The sequence below is a fragment of the Lissotriton vulgaris genome, chromosome 8 (genome assembly GCF_964263255.1).
Source record: "Lissotriton vulgaris chromosome 8, aLisVul1.2, whole genome shotgun sequence".
NCBI classification, from domain to species: domain Eukaryota; kingdom Metazoa; phylum Chordata; class Amphibia; order Caudata; family Salamandridae; genus Lissotriton; species Lissotriton vulgaris.
This window is the reverse complement of record NC_141696.1, coordinates 853,060,703-853,077,335: the sequence shown is the minus strand read 5'-3', so window position 1 is coordinate 853,077,335 and position 16,633 is coordinate 853,060,703. Positions and strand designations below refer to the sequence as shown.

The 16,633-nt window shown below is 44.2% G+C and overlaps 1 protein-coding gene across 1 annotated transcript in view; it reads right to left on the bottom strand.

Annotated features, from left to right (window-relative positions):
• LOC147698101 (arylsulfatase H-like) overlaps window positions 1–16,633 on the bottom strand; it is a 433,996-nt gene that overhangs the window by 17,816 nt on the left and 399,547 nt on the right. The window contains exon 8 of the mRNA XM_086934776.1: window positions 5,248–5,410. Coding sequence (XP_086790902.1) covers window positions 5,248–5,410 — 163 coding nt within the window. The remainder of the gene's footprint in view (window positions 1–5,247; window positions 5,411–16,633) is intronic.

Here is a 16,633-nt window from a genome sequence, read left to right as displayed (position 1 = left end):
AGAGGGGGACAACCCTTACACGCTTCCTTTTAATTGCAATCTAGAATAGGTCACAAATCCCAATTTGAGAGTTAGAAAGGCTTTTCCGGATTGTGAAGTGGGTTTAGTACATTATTATTATTATTATTATTGCATTTATTGAGCGCACAGCTACCCGGAGGTTTCCCGGCGCTTGCCTTGGGAACCCGTCCTGGCTTTTCCCTGTGAGATAGCCCCTACAGGGCATCCCCAAGGTGAAAGCCAGGCATCCCGCCGCAGGGGGGCCGTTGTGGAGATTAAGCAAGCTTAATGCCCAGAGTTGCAGAGTGAGAACCCATGATTAGAGCAGGCACCGAAGCGAGAATTATCGAGTCCGTGGACATTTGAGCTCAAGACCCTGCCGCGTCGGGAATTGAACCCTGGTCCCGGGTCTGACCTCAGCTTCCGGGTCTGCCTGCTCTACACCGTGAGCCACACTTCTCCACATTGCTCTTAACCCTTTTGAATAAGCAAAACCCCATGATTTTGCACATTGCAGGGCTTTCAAATCCAAACGTATGTGGTATATTGCATCCACATGTACGAAAATATATGAAGAATATGATCAACAGGTCAATTTTTCCTGCATGTCGACGTATATGGACACCCTGCTTATCCTCAAGTTTTAAACAAGCTATTTGTTAGCAGTTTTCATGAGACACACAGACACAAAAAGGGACATTAAGCAACAACTAAAACTTGGGGTCAGGTTAAAGGCATACACCCTGTCAGACCCTGTTCTGGGAAGACAGGCCAGACAATGGTTATTGGGCCCCAACAGTGGTGTTTAAGATCATTTGGAAACACAAGGTGACAATGGACAGAGTGCTGCAACTTTTCAGACACTCACCCCCAGTCATAGATCTGGGTTGAGTCCATCATCGTTTTTTTGCTCGCTTCCCCACCCCGGTTCAGACCCAGCAATATGCAGATCACTCTTGACCCTGTGCCTCATGGGAACAGTACAGCCCGAACTGCCATGCCAGGTCTTTCCTGGACCAGAAACAAGCAACCTGGGACTGCTTGCGGGGTAACACGCCTCATTAGCCAGGCTACCTTGAATCCAGTGGCAAAGTGAGCTAGGGACTCTGATGGATGGAGTGCTGAGACTTTTCAGACTCTCACCCCCAGATCTTGGTTGAATCCATCATCGTTCTTTAGCTCATTTCACCACACCAGTTCAGACCCAGCCATATGCAAATCAGTCTTGACCCTGTGCCTCACGGGAACTGTCCAGCCTGGGTCCAAGCCAGGTCTTCCCTGGACTGGAAATAATCATCCTGGGCCTGGTTTCGGGGTAATACGCCTCATCAGCAAGGCTAGCTTGAATCCAGTGGCAAAGTGAGCAAGGGACCCACGTCTTGACATATCCTGCCAACTCGGGGCAAACAAAGCAAACACAAAATGATGGATGGAGTGCTGAAACTTTTCAGACACTCACCTCCAGTCAGAGATCCGGGTTGAATCCATCATCATTCTTTAGCTCACTTCACCACCCCAGTTCAGACCCAGCCATATGCAAATCAGTCTTGACCCTGTGCCTCATGGAAAGAGTCCAGCCCAATCATTTGCCACGTATGTTCTGGCATCTGTCCTGCTACGGCTTTGTGAACTGGGTGAAGTATACCTTTTTGGCAGTTGACAGTGAGTGGTCAGAGACTTCTAAGGGAGGTAGTGTGGGTTACACTAGCTCAGAACTCATTAATTATTAACAGACACAATAAACCAATGTCCACCTCGGTGCTCGTCTTTTTGGAAAAAATAAAGTACTTTTAATGACACAGTAATAAAAAGTACAACACAATACAATGGAAGTATAAAGGTAGTATCCCTGTTAGTTATTTCACTGTGGGCACAATATTCTCTCCTTTCCATCCCTGCTCTGTCCCACCCGGGTGTCCCTATCTCGATAGGAACCCAGTAAATAGTGGTAGGCGCATGAATGAAACACAGGTACTAATTTTGGTGCCCACTAGTTCAAATGGGCAACCAGTTCAGTCTTTTTCATACCTTGAAGTTGTAGCTGGTGTGAAATCAGGCTCAAGTCCTTGCGCTCAAACCAGATTGTTGCAGCAACTGGTTCTGGACTGCAGGCTGTGGCCCTCACTCTTTGTGCACTGTTCTTGTAGCAGTCACAGGAAAGGTGGGGGAGAAGTGTATGGGCCCGTTTCACAAAAGTATTCTGAGACAAAATCCTAAATTTACTACTTTCGGTATTCACAAAAGGCATGCAGGAGAAGTAAAGTTAGGATTCCTAACTTTAATACTCCTAAACTGAGAAAAATTCAAACTGTACGACTTTCGGTATTCACAAAAGGCATTTAGGAGTAGTAGTTAGGATTTCTAACTTTACTACTATTAAATGCCTTTTATGAATACCAAAAGTCATAAAGTTAGGATTTTTCTAAGTTTAGGAGTACTCTTAAATGCCTTTTGTGAAAACTGAAAGTGGTAAAGTTAGGATTTTTTCTCAGTTTAGGAGTAGTAAAGTTAGGAATCCTAACTTTACTACTCCTACATGCCTTTTGTGAATACCCAAAGTTAGGACTTTGTCTCAGATTACTTTTGTGATTCTGGCCCTATGTCTCTAGAATGTGCAATCCTTCGGAGGAGTGGACATAGACTGCTTAGCACCTTCAGAGTCCCCATTCATCATGGCCCACTTCTGGGCTGACACCGAAGAACACACAGTGTGGTAGGTGCACTTAAGCATGGGATTGTGCATGAATCATGCAATACAGCAGGTGCAGCCCAGCAAAAGCCAGTATAAAGTCAGACAGAATTGCAGATGCAGTCCAACACAGACCGGTGCGTAATGCATATAACTCACTATTTTCTGTCCATCCAAGGTCAGTGCATCTTTCTCACAATAGGCAATTGCTACTAACTATGGGTCAATGCAGGCTGCAAGCTGCAGGCAGTTGCAGCTTGACACGGGCTGATGCACAATTTGTGTAATACAGTAATGATAGCCAAATGTGAAGGTGCAAGACCCATGGCATTTGCAGTCAAACACAGGGATGGTGCAAAAATACTCAGTACAAAAGTTGCTGCCTGGGAAAAGTTTGGTGCGTTTATCACTAGGAACCTCAGAGAAAGCCTATTAGACGCCGTGCAGCATGGGTCACTTACTGATTTATTGTCTCAGGCAGTGCACTTTCTCTGGGTGTTCCTTGACCAGAGACACACTGGGTTTCTCCTCTTTGACAGTCTTTCCTCACACAGGGCAAGGAAGACTCTTTCCTTCTCAGAGGACAAACAGGCTTCTGAGCACTAAGGGGACCCTAAGGTCTTCTAGCAGAAAGTCAGTTGATGTCCCATCTGACTACCAGCCATGGTAACACAACAGTCCTTTGAGTAATTTGTGCAGTATGTCCTCCCTCGACCATTAAGAACTTGGACCTGAAACACAGTAGGGTGGTTTTGGACCCTCATCTGTACACACTTTTTTGACCGAGGATGCGGCTACATGGTGGCAGAAATGGTTTGGTGTGGTTCTCTTTCAGGTGTCCTTCTCAGGCTGCTCACCAGAAACAGCCTTTGTATAAAGTGATGCTTCTCTTAACAGGTAGTGCTGGAACAGCTTCAAAACTGGAGTAACCACAAAATAAGCACAATAAATTGTGAGATCCCTTCACTTGGTGGTCATCAGACATTCTGAAGCAATAATCAGGTACAGATAAAGGGCAGGACATTCGTAGAAACTTCCTCACCTTGAACAACAGAAACTGCAGTCCCACCCCTCGCACCTAGCACCTACTAAATGGCAGTGCTCAGGAAGAACACATCAGCAGGCCCATGCAAGAAAACTCCTCTTATAATTTCAAAATGTAGCCCTATCTCCATCCTGCTCACTTCAGTATCTGGATCTCCACTCTTCTTCCACCGGGATGAAGGCAATACACTTCCACTGAGTGTAGAAACTCTCCTTATCCTCCATCTTGTGCCATGGCAAACCAGGGCCATCCAAAATGGACCCACTGCTTCAGTACTCAGACTCTGACAAAGTCCTACTGCTGCATATGTGCTATATGTACCTGATAGCTGCACATGCACTCACCTTACACAAGTATTATGAGCTCAAACTTCTGGAAATTCATATAACAGTGGAACTTTATACAAGGGGGCCAGTAGGCCACATCTCCATGACTTAGCTTAAAATGGCTGGTTACACATACTATCGGTGACATAACATGGAAGGCTGCTACTACCTCTTTATGAGCTATACCGAGGAAAAGGACTATAATACTGAGTCAACTATGATGGTATGCTTGTTTTGCCTTCTAGGTGAATCAACAAGTCCCAGAACTCGTATTTTCATGGACAGATCTAGTCCTCTTTGCAGACACTTTGCATGACACCAGGGCAAAACGAAAAGTCAGGATACTAGCTACATACACATTTGGGCACCCAGGGAAAAGTAGCATGCCCAGATACCATGTTAGGGACATATTTGTACCAGCACTCCTCACCAATATATCATGAAATTCCATCAACATTAGTAATGCAGAGAAATCAGGACAGTATTTAGCCATGCTAAAAGGAGCAGCACTCTGCGGGGAAAAGCGCAAGCAAATTGAGGAATCTGCTGATGAGCAACTCCCTTAAAAGAATGTAGGCAAACTGTCCAGAGACTCAGGATATGAGTCACCTAAACAGGAAACAAAGATATTATGACAAAAAAGCATAACACCAGGAGCAGGGGAGCAGCACAGTATAAATGTGTTATGGTTGACTGCCTGTAAATAGACTGAGAGAATGAAGTGATGTTCACGTTTATCCCTCTAAGGCATCCACAACCCCTCTGCTACATTCCCCTCCATGTTCAACATTTCATTATGACACATTCCAAGAACTCTTTGAGGCATTTCTTTCAAAGTTTGTAGGACCTGATTTAAAGTTGGATGGCAAGAGAAACCTTTGACTGTCTGTATGTAATGCAAATCTGGAGAAGAATCTAATAGTAAAATTGCCTCTATCAAAGGGATAGTGTTGGTAGAGGAAATATGCTGGTGGACTTGATCACCTAAATTTGCATTTTATGCAGAGAAGGGGAATTTCATGTTGCTATCCAACTCTGTCAGGCCAATAATGAGTTCTGAAGGTACAGTAGTCTCTGTGAAGGGAGCTACATGTGATACTATTCTTTTAAATGGGAAAACATCTTCATTCTTTTGATGACATAGATTCTAAAACAATACATTTCAAAGCATAAAAAATTGTTTATACCTGTCTTGTGGCAGTATTCCACCCCCTACATGAACCACAGTAGGGTAAATATCCATCAGACTTGTTGGCACATCAATTGCTGTGTTTGCAGGTAAGACACCAGGCCATCGAAATATGCCGGGCACACGAATTCCACCTTCCCAGCCACCCATGCCTTTTCCACCTGAAGAAAGACGCAGTAAGTGAGAACCACCCAGATTAGTGATATTTACAAAGTAGAGCATTTGTCTATAAGTGTAACAAAATAAACATATATTAGCAGAGAACAATTACTTTGCAAGCTAGTTCCCATCAGTTTGGTAATATTTCAGAGGCATAGGTTCTGGTAAACCTGTAACATAATTGTTAGGTGCAAATGTTCCTTTAGCTTTTCGGGATTCATGAGATATATTAAGGACCAGATGGAAGCCCTTACCTGCCCTGATTTATTTTTGAGTCACTCAGCACTGGGTAAACCGGCCATTAGAGACCTCAAGCAGCAGTTTTTAGAATGACGAAGAGTATTAAGGGAGGAGAACGAATTGAAAAAACCCATGGTGAGAATATTTGCCACACTGAGCCTGGGTCGACAGATCCAACCATATTTATCTTATATAAACGAACCATACCATCTTTTTTTTGGATAAGATTCAGGCTGAATATGGTTACCTGGCTCCTTGATTTTCCTAAAGGGTATTTTAAAGAAGGAACATTAAACCCTTGTCCTTGCGATAATTTCTCGGACCAGAACACATAATATTTTTCTGTGCATATTACAATTCACCACGCAGAAAATGTATTATTCCTTTGCTTAGAGGTTGTAACCTTGAACAAGTCAGGCCGGCGCTGGTATATTTACAAATGCTAGTGTCACCTATAGTCTGATTTGGGGTAGCAAGTTTTCTAACAGGAGCACAGGAATAGGTCACTTATGAGCTCCCCTGTGGACAGGACTTTGGATCACGTTATCTGAAACGTATCTTTTGTTTTTATATGTAAAGATAGACAAGTGTAAGTTGGGCCAACTTTATTTCATTTATTTATTTACTCCCAGGCCTAATTATGTGTTGGAGGACGGTACTCTCATTTTTGTTGTTATTTTCCTTGTTATGGACTCTAGTGGTGTGCTCATTTTTGTATGAACTACTGTATTACTCGGAGTGTATTTTATTCTATTGTAGATAATGAATTTTGAGTGGAGCAGGACTCCACGAAGATTAATAATTGTCATATGGTTTTACTTTTCTTTTTTATGTTTGTTACATGGTACCAAGACAGGGGATCTTAAATGATTTTATATCTATGTATTTTATGATCGTAGATTTGATCTGTCCTGTTTTGTTATTTGCACTTTGATGGCTATAATAAGCTGAATAAAGTTAATTTTGACTGACTGACTGACTGAATTGCACCACATATTGTGTGAGAAGTTATCCTGGCATATGCTGTCCACTATTCTAGTGGGCACCTTGCACCAGTCCAAACGACCCTTATGAAGGTAGGTTAAAGACAACCTATATAGAAAGCTATCCTAGTGGTAGTTGTGGAGAGCAGCCTTCAGGCTAAGTATTAGAATGACCAAATGAAAGGCGAACCACACCAGGTATATATGTGAAATATATGTATTTATTCCAAACACATCCCTCTAGTCGCTTTATGAGGCTAGAGGCAAAAGTACATCAAGTAAAATCATTTAGCACACAGTGAATTAGCACAGTATACATTTTGCCCAAGGGGCCTCACAAACCATATACTAAGAAAGTGGTATAAGAACCACGACTGACATAGATACAAGGCCTAGAGCCTGTAGAACCACTGGGGCAACCAGGAACCACCCAAGGTAGTGACATAGGGGACCCACAGGGGACGCGTGCAGTGTTTAAACACAGACGCGAATCACCATTTACTTCTACGGGGAAAGTCTTGGTTTGAAAATTACAAAGAAGGACACTTAGAATAAGACTTGGAGCAAACCCCTTTAGAACTAGGCAGTTCTAAGGTCAATACCCACAGGAGCACTGAAGTACTCAAGTTACCTCACCCAGGGAAGCCGGGTGCATAGATGTCTTTTGGTGTCGGGTTTTGTCATCGTTTTCAATGGCGAGCTGCTGAAAAGTGCTGCAGGCGACCAAGTCGAAAGTGTCCGGATGGATCCAAGCCTGGATCGGAGTCAAGAAGAACTTGAAAGCAGAGGGGACAGAGTCTGGGTGACCAGCCAATGACCAGGAAGGCGAGGAGAAGATGCCAACCAATGTCAGGTGATTTCAGGTGAAGAAGGTGAAGCTTGACTCTTCGGCCACGAGGACCAGGAGACGTCGACGACAACCAGGAGCTGGATTGACGCTGTCCCATGAAGGATGTCGAGTGCTGCGGTGTAGGTTTCCAGATTAGGCCCAACAAGCCTTGGCAACAGCGACCCACACAGAAAGTAAAGATTGGCTTTGGTGCAGACCAACAAGGTCTGAGGAACTGGAGGGGAGTCAGGGCACGTCTGGAGCAACCAGGAAATCCCAAGAAACAGAAGGGTTACCATAGTGGGGACCCACCAGTTGATGGACCAGGGATCGCGAAGGGGCCTCAAGTAGAACTGCTAGAAGCGAACCCACGGAACACTCGTGGAGTGTAGGCCCACAAACTTCAGTGCAGATGGTGCTCAGGGCTTGGACTACAAGTAGCCCAATGCACAACTTCGGGAAAGCTTGGGAAGTAGGTGCACTAGCAAATGTGCACACCAGCCAGGAGGTCTGTTCCCACATCTCTCATGATGCCTGCAGGTCTCAGCTTTGCTGGGATCTCGTGTCAGCCTCGGAGAAGTCTATAAGTCTGGGTCCTGTGTCGCAAATCTGTCGGGATCCAGCGGGAGCCTTGTTAATGCAAGATGCTTCTTTGGTGCCTGTTTGAATAGGGGAGTCACTCCTTGACCCCAAGGGAGATTCTTCTGTATTCTAGTCAAAATAGAATGTTGAAGTTCCAGGATATATGTTGCAGAGTTTCGTCCAGTGTAATCTAAAGTCCCAAGGACTGGGTTCCTATACTTATACTAAGTTTAGGGGTTGGACTTACTCTAGGGTCCCACTTATGGGAGGACCTAGGGAGGGGGTGGTTTCACCCCTTCCCCTTTGTCCAGTTTTGCGCCAAAGCAGGGGCTGAGTGCCCCTGCAACCAGTTTGAACTGGGATATGCATAGGGACACCAAGTGTGCCCCAGTACTGTCTGAAAAGCATTCTCTGAATGCACCCACCCAGCCCCAATACACTAAAGCATGTTTGGGGAGGTGGTTACACCTCCCTGTGATAGGAAACCTATTGTCCAGGCCTCCCCTGCCGGAGTTTCATCCAGCAGCAGGAGATCAGGCCCGTGTCTGTGGCTGCAGTATCCATTTTGTGATGCTGGGGCTCTTTTAAACTATTACCAGTTAGACCAGTGTGTACATGTCTCTCCCTCTAGAAGTGTGGAATTCTATTCCCATGGCCAGGACTGGTGGGGGTAGGATGCCAAAGTGTTTGACACGAAACATGCCATGTTTCCATGCAGTCATTCCAAAGTTAGCCTTAACCGCAAGGTTATAGTGCACTTAAGAGTATATGGTCAGGCTGCATCACAGAACAGCTACAGAGAAGTGATTCCGGCAGCTGAAGAGGGGTCCTGCTCATGCATGGGCACCCTCTCACACAAATCCAAGCATTCTACCTTCAGGATTTATAATGCCTGCCATAGGAGTGACTTATAGGTTTATATGTGTCAGTGATATAAGGTAGTTATAGGTAACTTATATCTCAGTAAGGGGTGCATGCACCACCTTACCCAGGCTGCAGTAGAAGACCTGTGGTGCCATCTTGGAAGGCTTCCCATGGGTGGCATAATACATGCCTCAGCCCCTGGTAGGCCTCTGGGGTACCTATGCCCTTAGTGCCTAGTGAACCATATACTAGGGACTCACAAGGGTAGCCCAGTAACCAATCTGGAGTGTACCTAAAGTACATGCAATCAATTTAGAGAGGAAACAGCTAGGCTGGGGTCCTGGTTAGCAGGGCCCCAGCCAGACTAATGTCGAAAAACAGTGAAACACCAGCAAGAAGTGGGGGTAACCATAGTAAGCAAATCCTACTCTCCTACATATTGTACACCAGATGGTGTCACAATTAACCCTGGGCGAAGGACTTAGCTACGCCCACGAAGTGGGCGTAGTGTTGCCTACTTCGCCCTTTGCAAAGAAGGCGAAGCAGGCAACACTACGCCCGCATGCGCATTGGTTATCAAGACGGCGGCGTGAACGAGCAAAGGGAGCCCCGGGACGCCGCGGACAAAGTAAGTGCCTTTTATTTATTTTTATGTGCCCATTTACTAAAATTAGGTATGTAGGGGAGGGGGGCATGCGGCGCGTAGTGGGTCTACGCGAAGAGCACAGGTGGGCGTAGTTTCTTGCCCACTTTGCGTAGCTTCGCGTAGCCCCACTACGCACACTACGCCCAGGGTTAGTCACAATCCAAACCCCAGATGAAGATAGCATCTATAAATAGATGTTAGCAAAACAAGGAACAGAGGTAGATGAGATATAGTCTATGATGGTAAAAGATGACCTACCAGATGAGTTAAAATTAACAGTAAATTCAAAGGTATAGGATTTCACTGGAAACAGGATTGATGGCAGATGTGGACCCAGTGAAAGTGACTGTAAAGGAACGTGCCACTTACCCAAATACAAGAGAATATCGAATGAGTCCAGAAATAAAATTAGGTGCCATAGCAGAAATAGAACGAATGATTCAACAAGACATTTTAAAAGAAATAATGAGCAGCCCTTGTAATTCACCCATAATTGGCATTAAGAAACCTAATGGGAAATATAGGATAGAACAGGACCTTAGAAAAATAAATAAAATAGTGATACCTTGTTGTCCCGTAGTGCCAAATCCAGCAGTGATTTTATATCAAATACCAAGGAATACAGGATGGTTCACAGTAATCAATTTGTGTCATGCATTTTTCTCTATCCCATTACACCCAGATAGCCAATACCTCTTTTCATTTAAATTTGAAAATCAAGTTTATATGTGGAATCAGGTTCCTCAAGGGTACACTGAAAGTCCTTCAATTTTTAAACAGATTCTGAAAAAGTGCCTTTAAACATTGGTAATGCCCAGAAGTTAACTTTTGGTCCAGTATATAGAAGATCTGTTAGTGGCCTCAAAAACACAAGAAGATTGTGTCTTAGATTCCATTGCATTATTAAACCATCTGGCAGATGGAGGGTACAAGATGTCACCAGAAAAACTACAGTTTTGCCAAAACAAGGTAAAATATTTGGGACATCAAACAGAAAGATGAGCAAGGAGGGTGATACCTGAAAGAATAAAAGTAATAAAACAGATGCAGTTACCCCAGACCCAGAAAGACATTAGAATGTTTCTCTGTGGTGTTGTAGGATACTGTAGGCAGTGGATAGCCGGGTTTTCTGTGCTGGCCAAACCACTGATACAAATGACAAGAAAATGAGCAAAGATTCTGTAGAATGGGATGATGAAAGCATGGGAGCTTTTGTAAATTTAAAACACTTTCTATATGAAGCTCCTGCATTGGGAATGCCAGATTACACAAAAGAATGAGCATTATTTTGTTGTGAACAAGATAATTGTGCTTTGTCAGTATTGACCCAAAGACATGGTTTAATGAGACGTCCAGTGGCATATTTTTCTGCTACTTTGGACCCAGTAGCCGCTGCATTACCTGGTTGTCTGAAAGCAGTAGCTGGTGCTTGTACAAGTCTTGGACAGAGTGAACTGATTGTGATGGGACATCCTGTCAAGGTATGCGTCCCTCATTCAGAACCCGTAATCTTACCCCAAGTCGAATGACAAAATATGAGAGAATTATTCTATGAGCAGAAAATGTGACAGTAATCAGGTGCTGGAATAGTCAAAGCATCCTATTTACCTGGAGTCAGGTCTGCACAAGTATCCAAATTGATTGCTTTAATTAAAGCCTGCAAAATTGGGAAAAATTGGAGAGTACCCATTTACACTGATAGTCAGTTTGGTTACGGGGTTGTGCATGACTTTGCCCATCTTTGGATGCAAAGGTATTTCATGACTACTTCAGGAACCCCTTTCAAAATTGGACAATATGTGAAAGAGCCTTTAGAAGCCATACAGTTGCCAAAAGAAGTAGGTGTGGTCAAATGTGCTGCACATCAGTCAGGAAATTACTATGTGACTGCGGGTAAGCGTTATGCTGATCAAGTTGCTCTATACTGTGCTAAAACAAAAATGGCAGTGAACAAGAAAATTGAAACAACAGGAATCAGATGCCAACTTATGCTTATTTCAGCATTAGATATAATAAAAGGGACCCCTTGAGTCTAGATACAGTTCCTAGGACAGGGCAACAACAATATTAATAATATTTTTCCTAGGCAACAACACACCTGTCTGAAATTAGGTTAAGCATAGAAATGGGTGAACAGAAGCCTCAATTGACAAACAATAAATGGTACATAGAAAAAGGAAATACAATAATTGTATTTCCTTTTTCTATGTACCATTTTTTAATAATAACAAAATATATTTTTTTACTATAATTTTATTGTTTGTAAATTGAGGCTTCTGTTCACCCATTTCTATGCTTAACCTGATTTCAGACAGGTATGCTGTTGCCTAGGAAAAATTATTATTAACATTATTTCAGCATTAGAAACATGGGAGGAAGTTAGAAATTTACAAGATGAAGTAGAAGAAAATGAAAAAGAAGAGTGGATCAAAATATGATGCCAAAGAAGAGGAGATGGTGTCTGGATTTATCCAGATGGCAGACGAGTCATGCCAGATTGTTTACTTTCACAGTGGGCCAGAATGTATCATGGAGACACACATATAGGTAGGAATGCTATGATCGGACTTTTTAGACAGGATTGGTACAATTCGAAGTTTAGAACTGCTGCAGAGAGCCTTTGCCAGAGATATTTAATTTGTCAACAGAATAACCCAGGTAGGAAGACAGTGGTCAGTTGGTGAAGAATTGGAAAAGCAGAAGGACCATTTGTGAGGTTGCAAGTTGATTTTATTCAGTTACCACCATGTAGGGGACTAAAATGCATACTAGTCATAGTGTGTCTGTTTTCACGATGGGTGGAAGCATACCCAACCAGGAGAAATGACAGGAAAAACAGTTGCCATATTATTGTTGAAGGAGCTTATTCCACGTTTTGGTTTTCCAGTAACAGTGGAATCAGATAGAGGATCTCACTTTAATAATGAAATCATTTGATTGATCTGTGAAGCACTCAAGATTGAACAACAGTTGCAGTGTGCCTATCGCCCAGAGGCTCTGGGATAGTGGAAGAATTGAATGGCACAATAAAATCAAGATTGGCAAAAGTGTGTGCATCCACCTCACTGTGTTGACCAGATGCATTGTCTCTTTTTCTGATGGGACTCAGAAACAATCCTGACAGAAATACCAGGTTGAGTCCCCATGAAGTACTCATGGAAAGAACAATGAGATTAGCCTACATACCTGGACACAGATTGTTAAGCATAACTGATGATCTGGTTTTGGATTATTGTAAAAGATTGGCTGACCTAGTGCATTTTGTCTCTCACCAGGTTGGAGAAGATGCAGAGACTAGGCAGCCGGATCAAGCACATGATCTAAATCCAGGTGACTGGGTGGTAGTGAAGAATCACACCCGAGAAACGTGTCTCGCACCCAGGTGGAGCACCCCAAAACAGGTCATATTGGTTTCAACAAGAGCAGTGAAATGTGCAGGATTGCCTAACGAGATACATGCCAGTCATACAAAGAAAGTACCAGATCCTGATGAAGGAAATCAACAACAAAAAGTTGAAGTTAAAGGTGCAGAAGGTTGTGCATCTGAAGAGCCTAGAATAACAAACTCTGAAGCAGCTGATCAAGATCAACCAAGCACTAGTTTGGGGGATTGTGTACCAACAGATGACTTACCTGATGCAGAAATAAGAACAAGGAGCAGCACAAAAGCAGAGAAGCTAGAAGTTAGTGAGGATCGGACAAGTATAGAAGATCCGGTTGAGAGAATAGAACACAAGATTGTTTGAGCAGCGGCAGTGGCAGCAAGAGCACACAGTGAGGAGGAGTTCCCTTGGACTCTCCCTGGACTGCACCCCGGACATTGGTGTACCCCTCAAGGCTAAATACTACCGAGCCGACAAGCAGAAAGCAATACAGCAGTAAACTTGAGTGGTACACAGACCAATAACACTAACACAAAGACCGTACCAAGCAAACTCTGTCATAGGAACCAGAGTGGCCACCGTGAGCAAAACAAGTTCGCCCTACAAAGTCCAGTCGATCAGTAAATATCTACTGTAATTGGATCATCACTATCAACATAGCTCGCACTAACCGGTCAATACATGACAAAGGATTGCACTTCCATTAGCGTCCCAAATTGAGACTCCACCTCCGTCGTCACGGTCACGTAATAGGGTATTTGAGAGGTCACAAGGAGCAGGAGAAAAGTCCCCTAAATACTAAAATTGCATCTTCATCATGAGATCAGGGAAAATAAGAACAGAACCCATAGTGAAAATAAGCAAAAACAAACAACCCCTACGTCGGAAAATGAGCCAAGAACTAACCCTCTCATCCGACGAGGAGCCAACAGAGGATAAGTTAGAGGCGAAAGAGGCAAAAGATATCACTGCCAGCGTCTTTACCGTTAAAACACCAATGAAGACCTCAGCCCTCAGGAACGCTAAGATCACAGATGTTTTAATCTCAACCACCCCTTTAGTGCCGTCAGCACTGTACGTACCAAATTTAATGACCACAACCAACATCAAAAGAAGATCCCAATCGGTGACCTCACTAACAAAAGCCTTGCAGCTTCAAAATAATACCCTAGTAACAACTCCCATGAAAATGAATATCACCCCTGGGACTATTCCCGAAAGAAACTGACTAAAAGGACGAACCAATTCCAGGTGAATGTCCAAATAAACACAAGGGAGGAAGATGGCGACCCCTACCCTAATGTCGCGCCAAGGGACGAGCACACCGAGGGCTCAAAGGATACATCAACGGTACCCACCGGCTTAGAGACGTGGCGTTCCCTCAGCCTAGGCTCATACTTTAGCCCAAGGGACTACGACGACCACGGGGTGGATTTACAATCAGCTCTGAGAAAGGACAATAAGGGCCCATCAGACACACCGGACAAGGTCATTACTGAAACCACCATCAAGGACCAACCCCCTTCCGACAGGATGATTTAAACGATTGAACACAGTCAAAAGATGGTTCGCCAGACACTCCTGACAAGGTCATTACCGAAACCGCCATCAAGGACCAACCCCCATCTGACAGGATGATTTTAAACGATCGAACACAGTCAAAAGATGGTTCGCCAGGCATAGAGGTACAAGTAAACCAAAATAACACAATTAACCACAGCGTTTGTGTAGAATCGCAGGAGGCACACAACTCGACCAGTGCTTGTTCCGCAATTGCCGGCTGATGACCAGCAGGAAAACATTAAACCGCCTGTCAGGGCTATTCCCGCTCCACTTTAACCTCTCTACAACAAGCACCACAACTCCCCCTAAGGGCTCCGAGTTAAGGATCAGAAAGGCAAATCACACACCAACCCCCGACATGGGGCAGGGCGGAGACCTACGAGTCCTACCAGACTTTCGCGAAACTCGAGCCTTGGGCTCAGCAAGGCACAAACTAAGGGATAAATCTCGGAGTAGCCCAAAAGACCCAAATCAGTCAGTCGATAATAGTTTACCAGTGTATGCACCATTGTGGCCGCCGTTCATTAACATGATGGAAACCATCTCAACAGCCCTACTTCAAGATTCTGAAAAGTTGGATGCGCAGATAGATATCTTGCAAATCTTATCCACGCACATCTCGGGCATAGATAAAAAGATTCTCGAGCTGAACTCTCTCATTGAACGGGTACAGAAAGACCCGCACACAATGTACCATGAATGTCAGTGCTCTGAAACAATGAACCATCTTAAAGCTTTACCAGCAATTCTAACTGACATTCTGGAAGAGGTTCAAAACAAACCAAATAACGCTCACCATTCCTCTGAAACTTTTGGGACACGAACCTCTTCAGAAAGCACGCTAATCTCAACCTCTAGCGCCAAATCAGATAGCGAGGACATAAGGGTGGACAAAACAGAAGGCTGTTCACCACTTCGACCTACGGTCACCGAGGAATCAACCATCGAAGCAACAAGAAAGCATCAAAAAGGTACTCCGAACCCACCCAGTATAGGGAAAGATGTTTCCGGGTCACCCCAAAAAAGAGGAATCTAACCCAACAGAAGTACGGCCAAGCCTGAAAATCTGAGGAGTGAAGACCCAGGAAACAACATCCTACGGGCAAACAAACCAAATCAATCCTTTGACAAAGCGCGAGCGCAAGAGACTGAGGAAAGCAAGACAAAATAAACATCACGGGAAAAAAGATGCTAGAAGGTTCCCAAAACTCAACGCAATCACAGGCACAACGTTGCAAAGCACACACCATAAAGACTGGGCGGACCAGGAAGAGCAAGCGGACCGGGGGTTGACACGTTCTCAAGCGACTCAGCCCCCTGAAGTTTTATCAACAGTCGCTAACAAGAACCAAAGCATTCGAATTGCAAACCATGAAGAGTCACTTGAGGCGGACCGGGAAGAACAAATGGACCGTGGGCTGTCATGTCCTTTAGTGACTCAACCCGCGGAAGCAACATCAACAGTTGCCATCGAGAATCAAAGTATTCCAATTGCAAAACAACCTCAACTAACAATGCAATCGGCGGTAAAACAGCATACAGAACAGAAAACCATCTCACACTATTTCTCGAAAACGGTGTTGGGATCCAAAGAGAACTAATCTGCAACAGAGCATCACCAACCGAGACCCCATACTCAAGTCCCAGCAGATCCAACATCACAGCAGGCGGTCTTTGACATCGAGAGGGTAACGCAACCGTTTGCCCTAAATCAGAGCAGTCCAGACAGACTATTCGCGCGAAACAACCAATTCTGCTCCTCAAACCGGAATGAGAAGTCAGATACTACCCACTCGGTGGTCTCAACAAAGCACAAACTAATACCGCATTACAGTTCAAGGGGGAACCACAGCATCTTAAATCGGAGTGCTATTCTAAAACTCACCACCTCGTTCGAGACTTTAAAACATGTCGATACAACTCACATAGGTAGTATTGAATGCAAAGTAATCCCCAACACAAATGGGAGAGAAATGACAGTGGTAACATGGCAGGACTCCGAAATTGCCAAAGAAGTGTGGCGATACAGAGAAGAGTTCGCCAACTGGGGAATCAAATTAAAATCAGTGCCGCCAGAAAGATACCCAGGCCCACTGGCCGCCCTTGTGGAAAAAAGATTTAAACCAGAAGGCGGA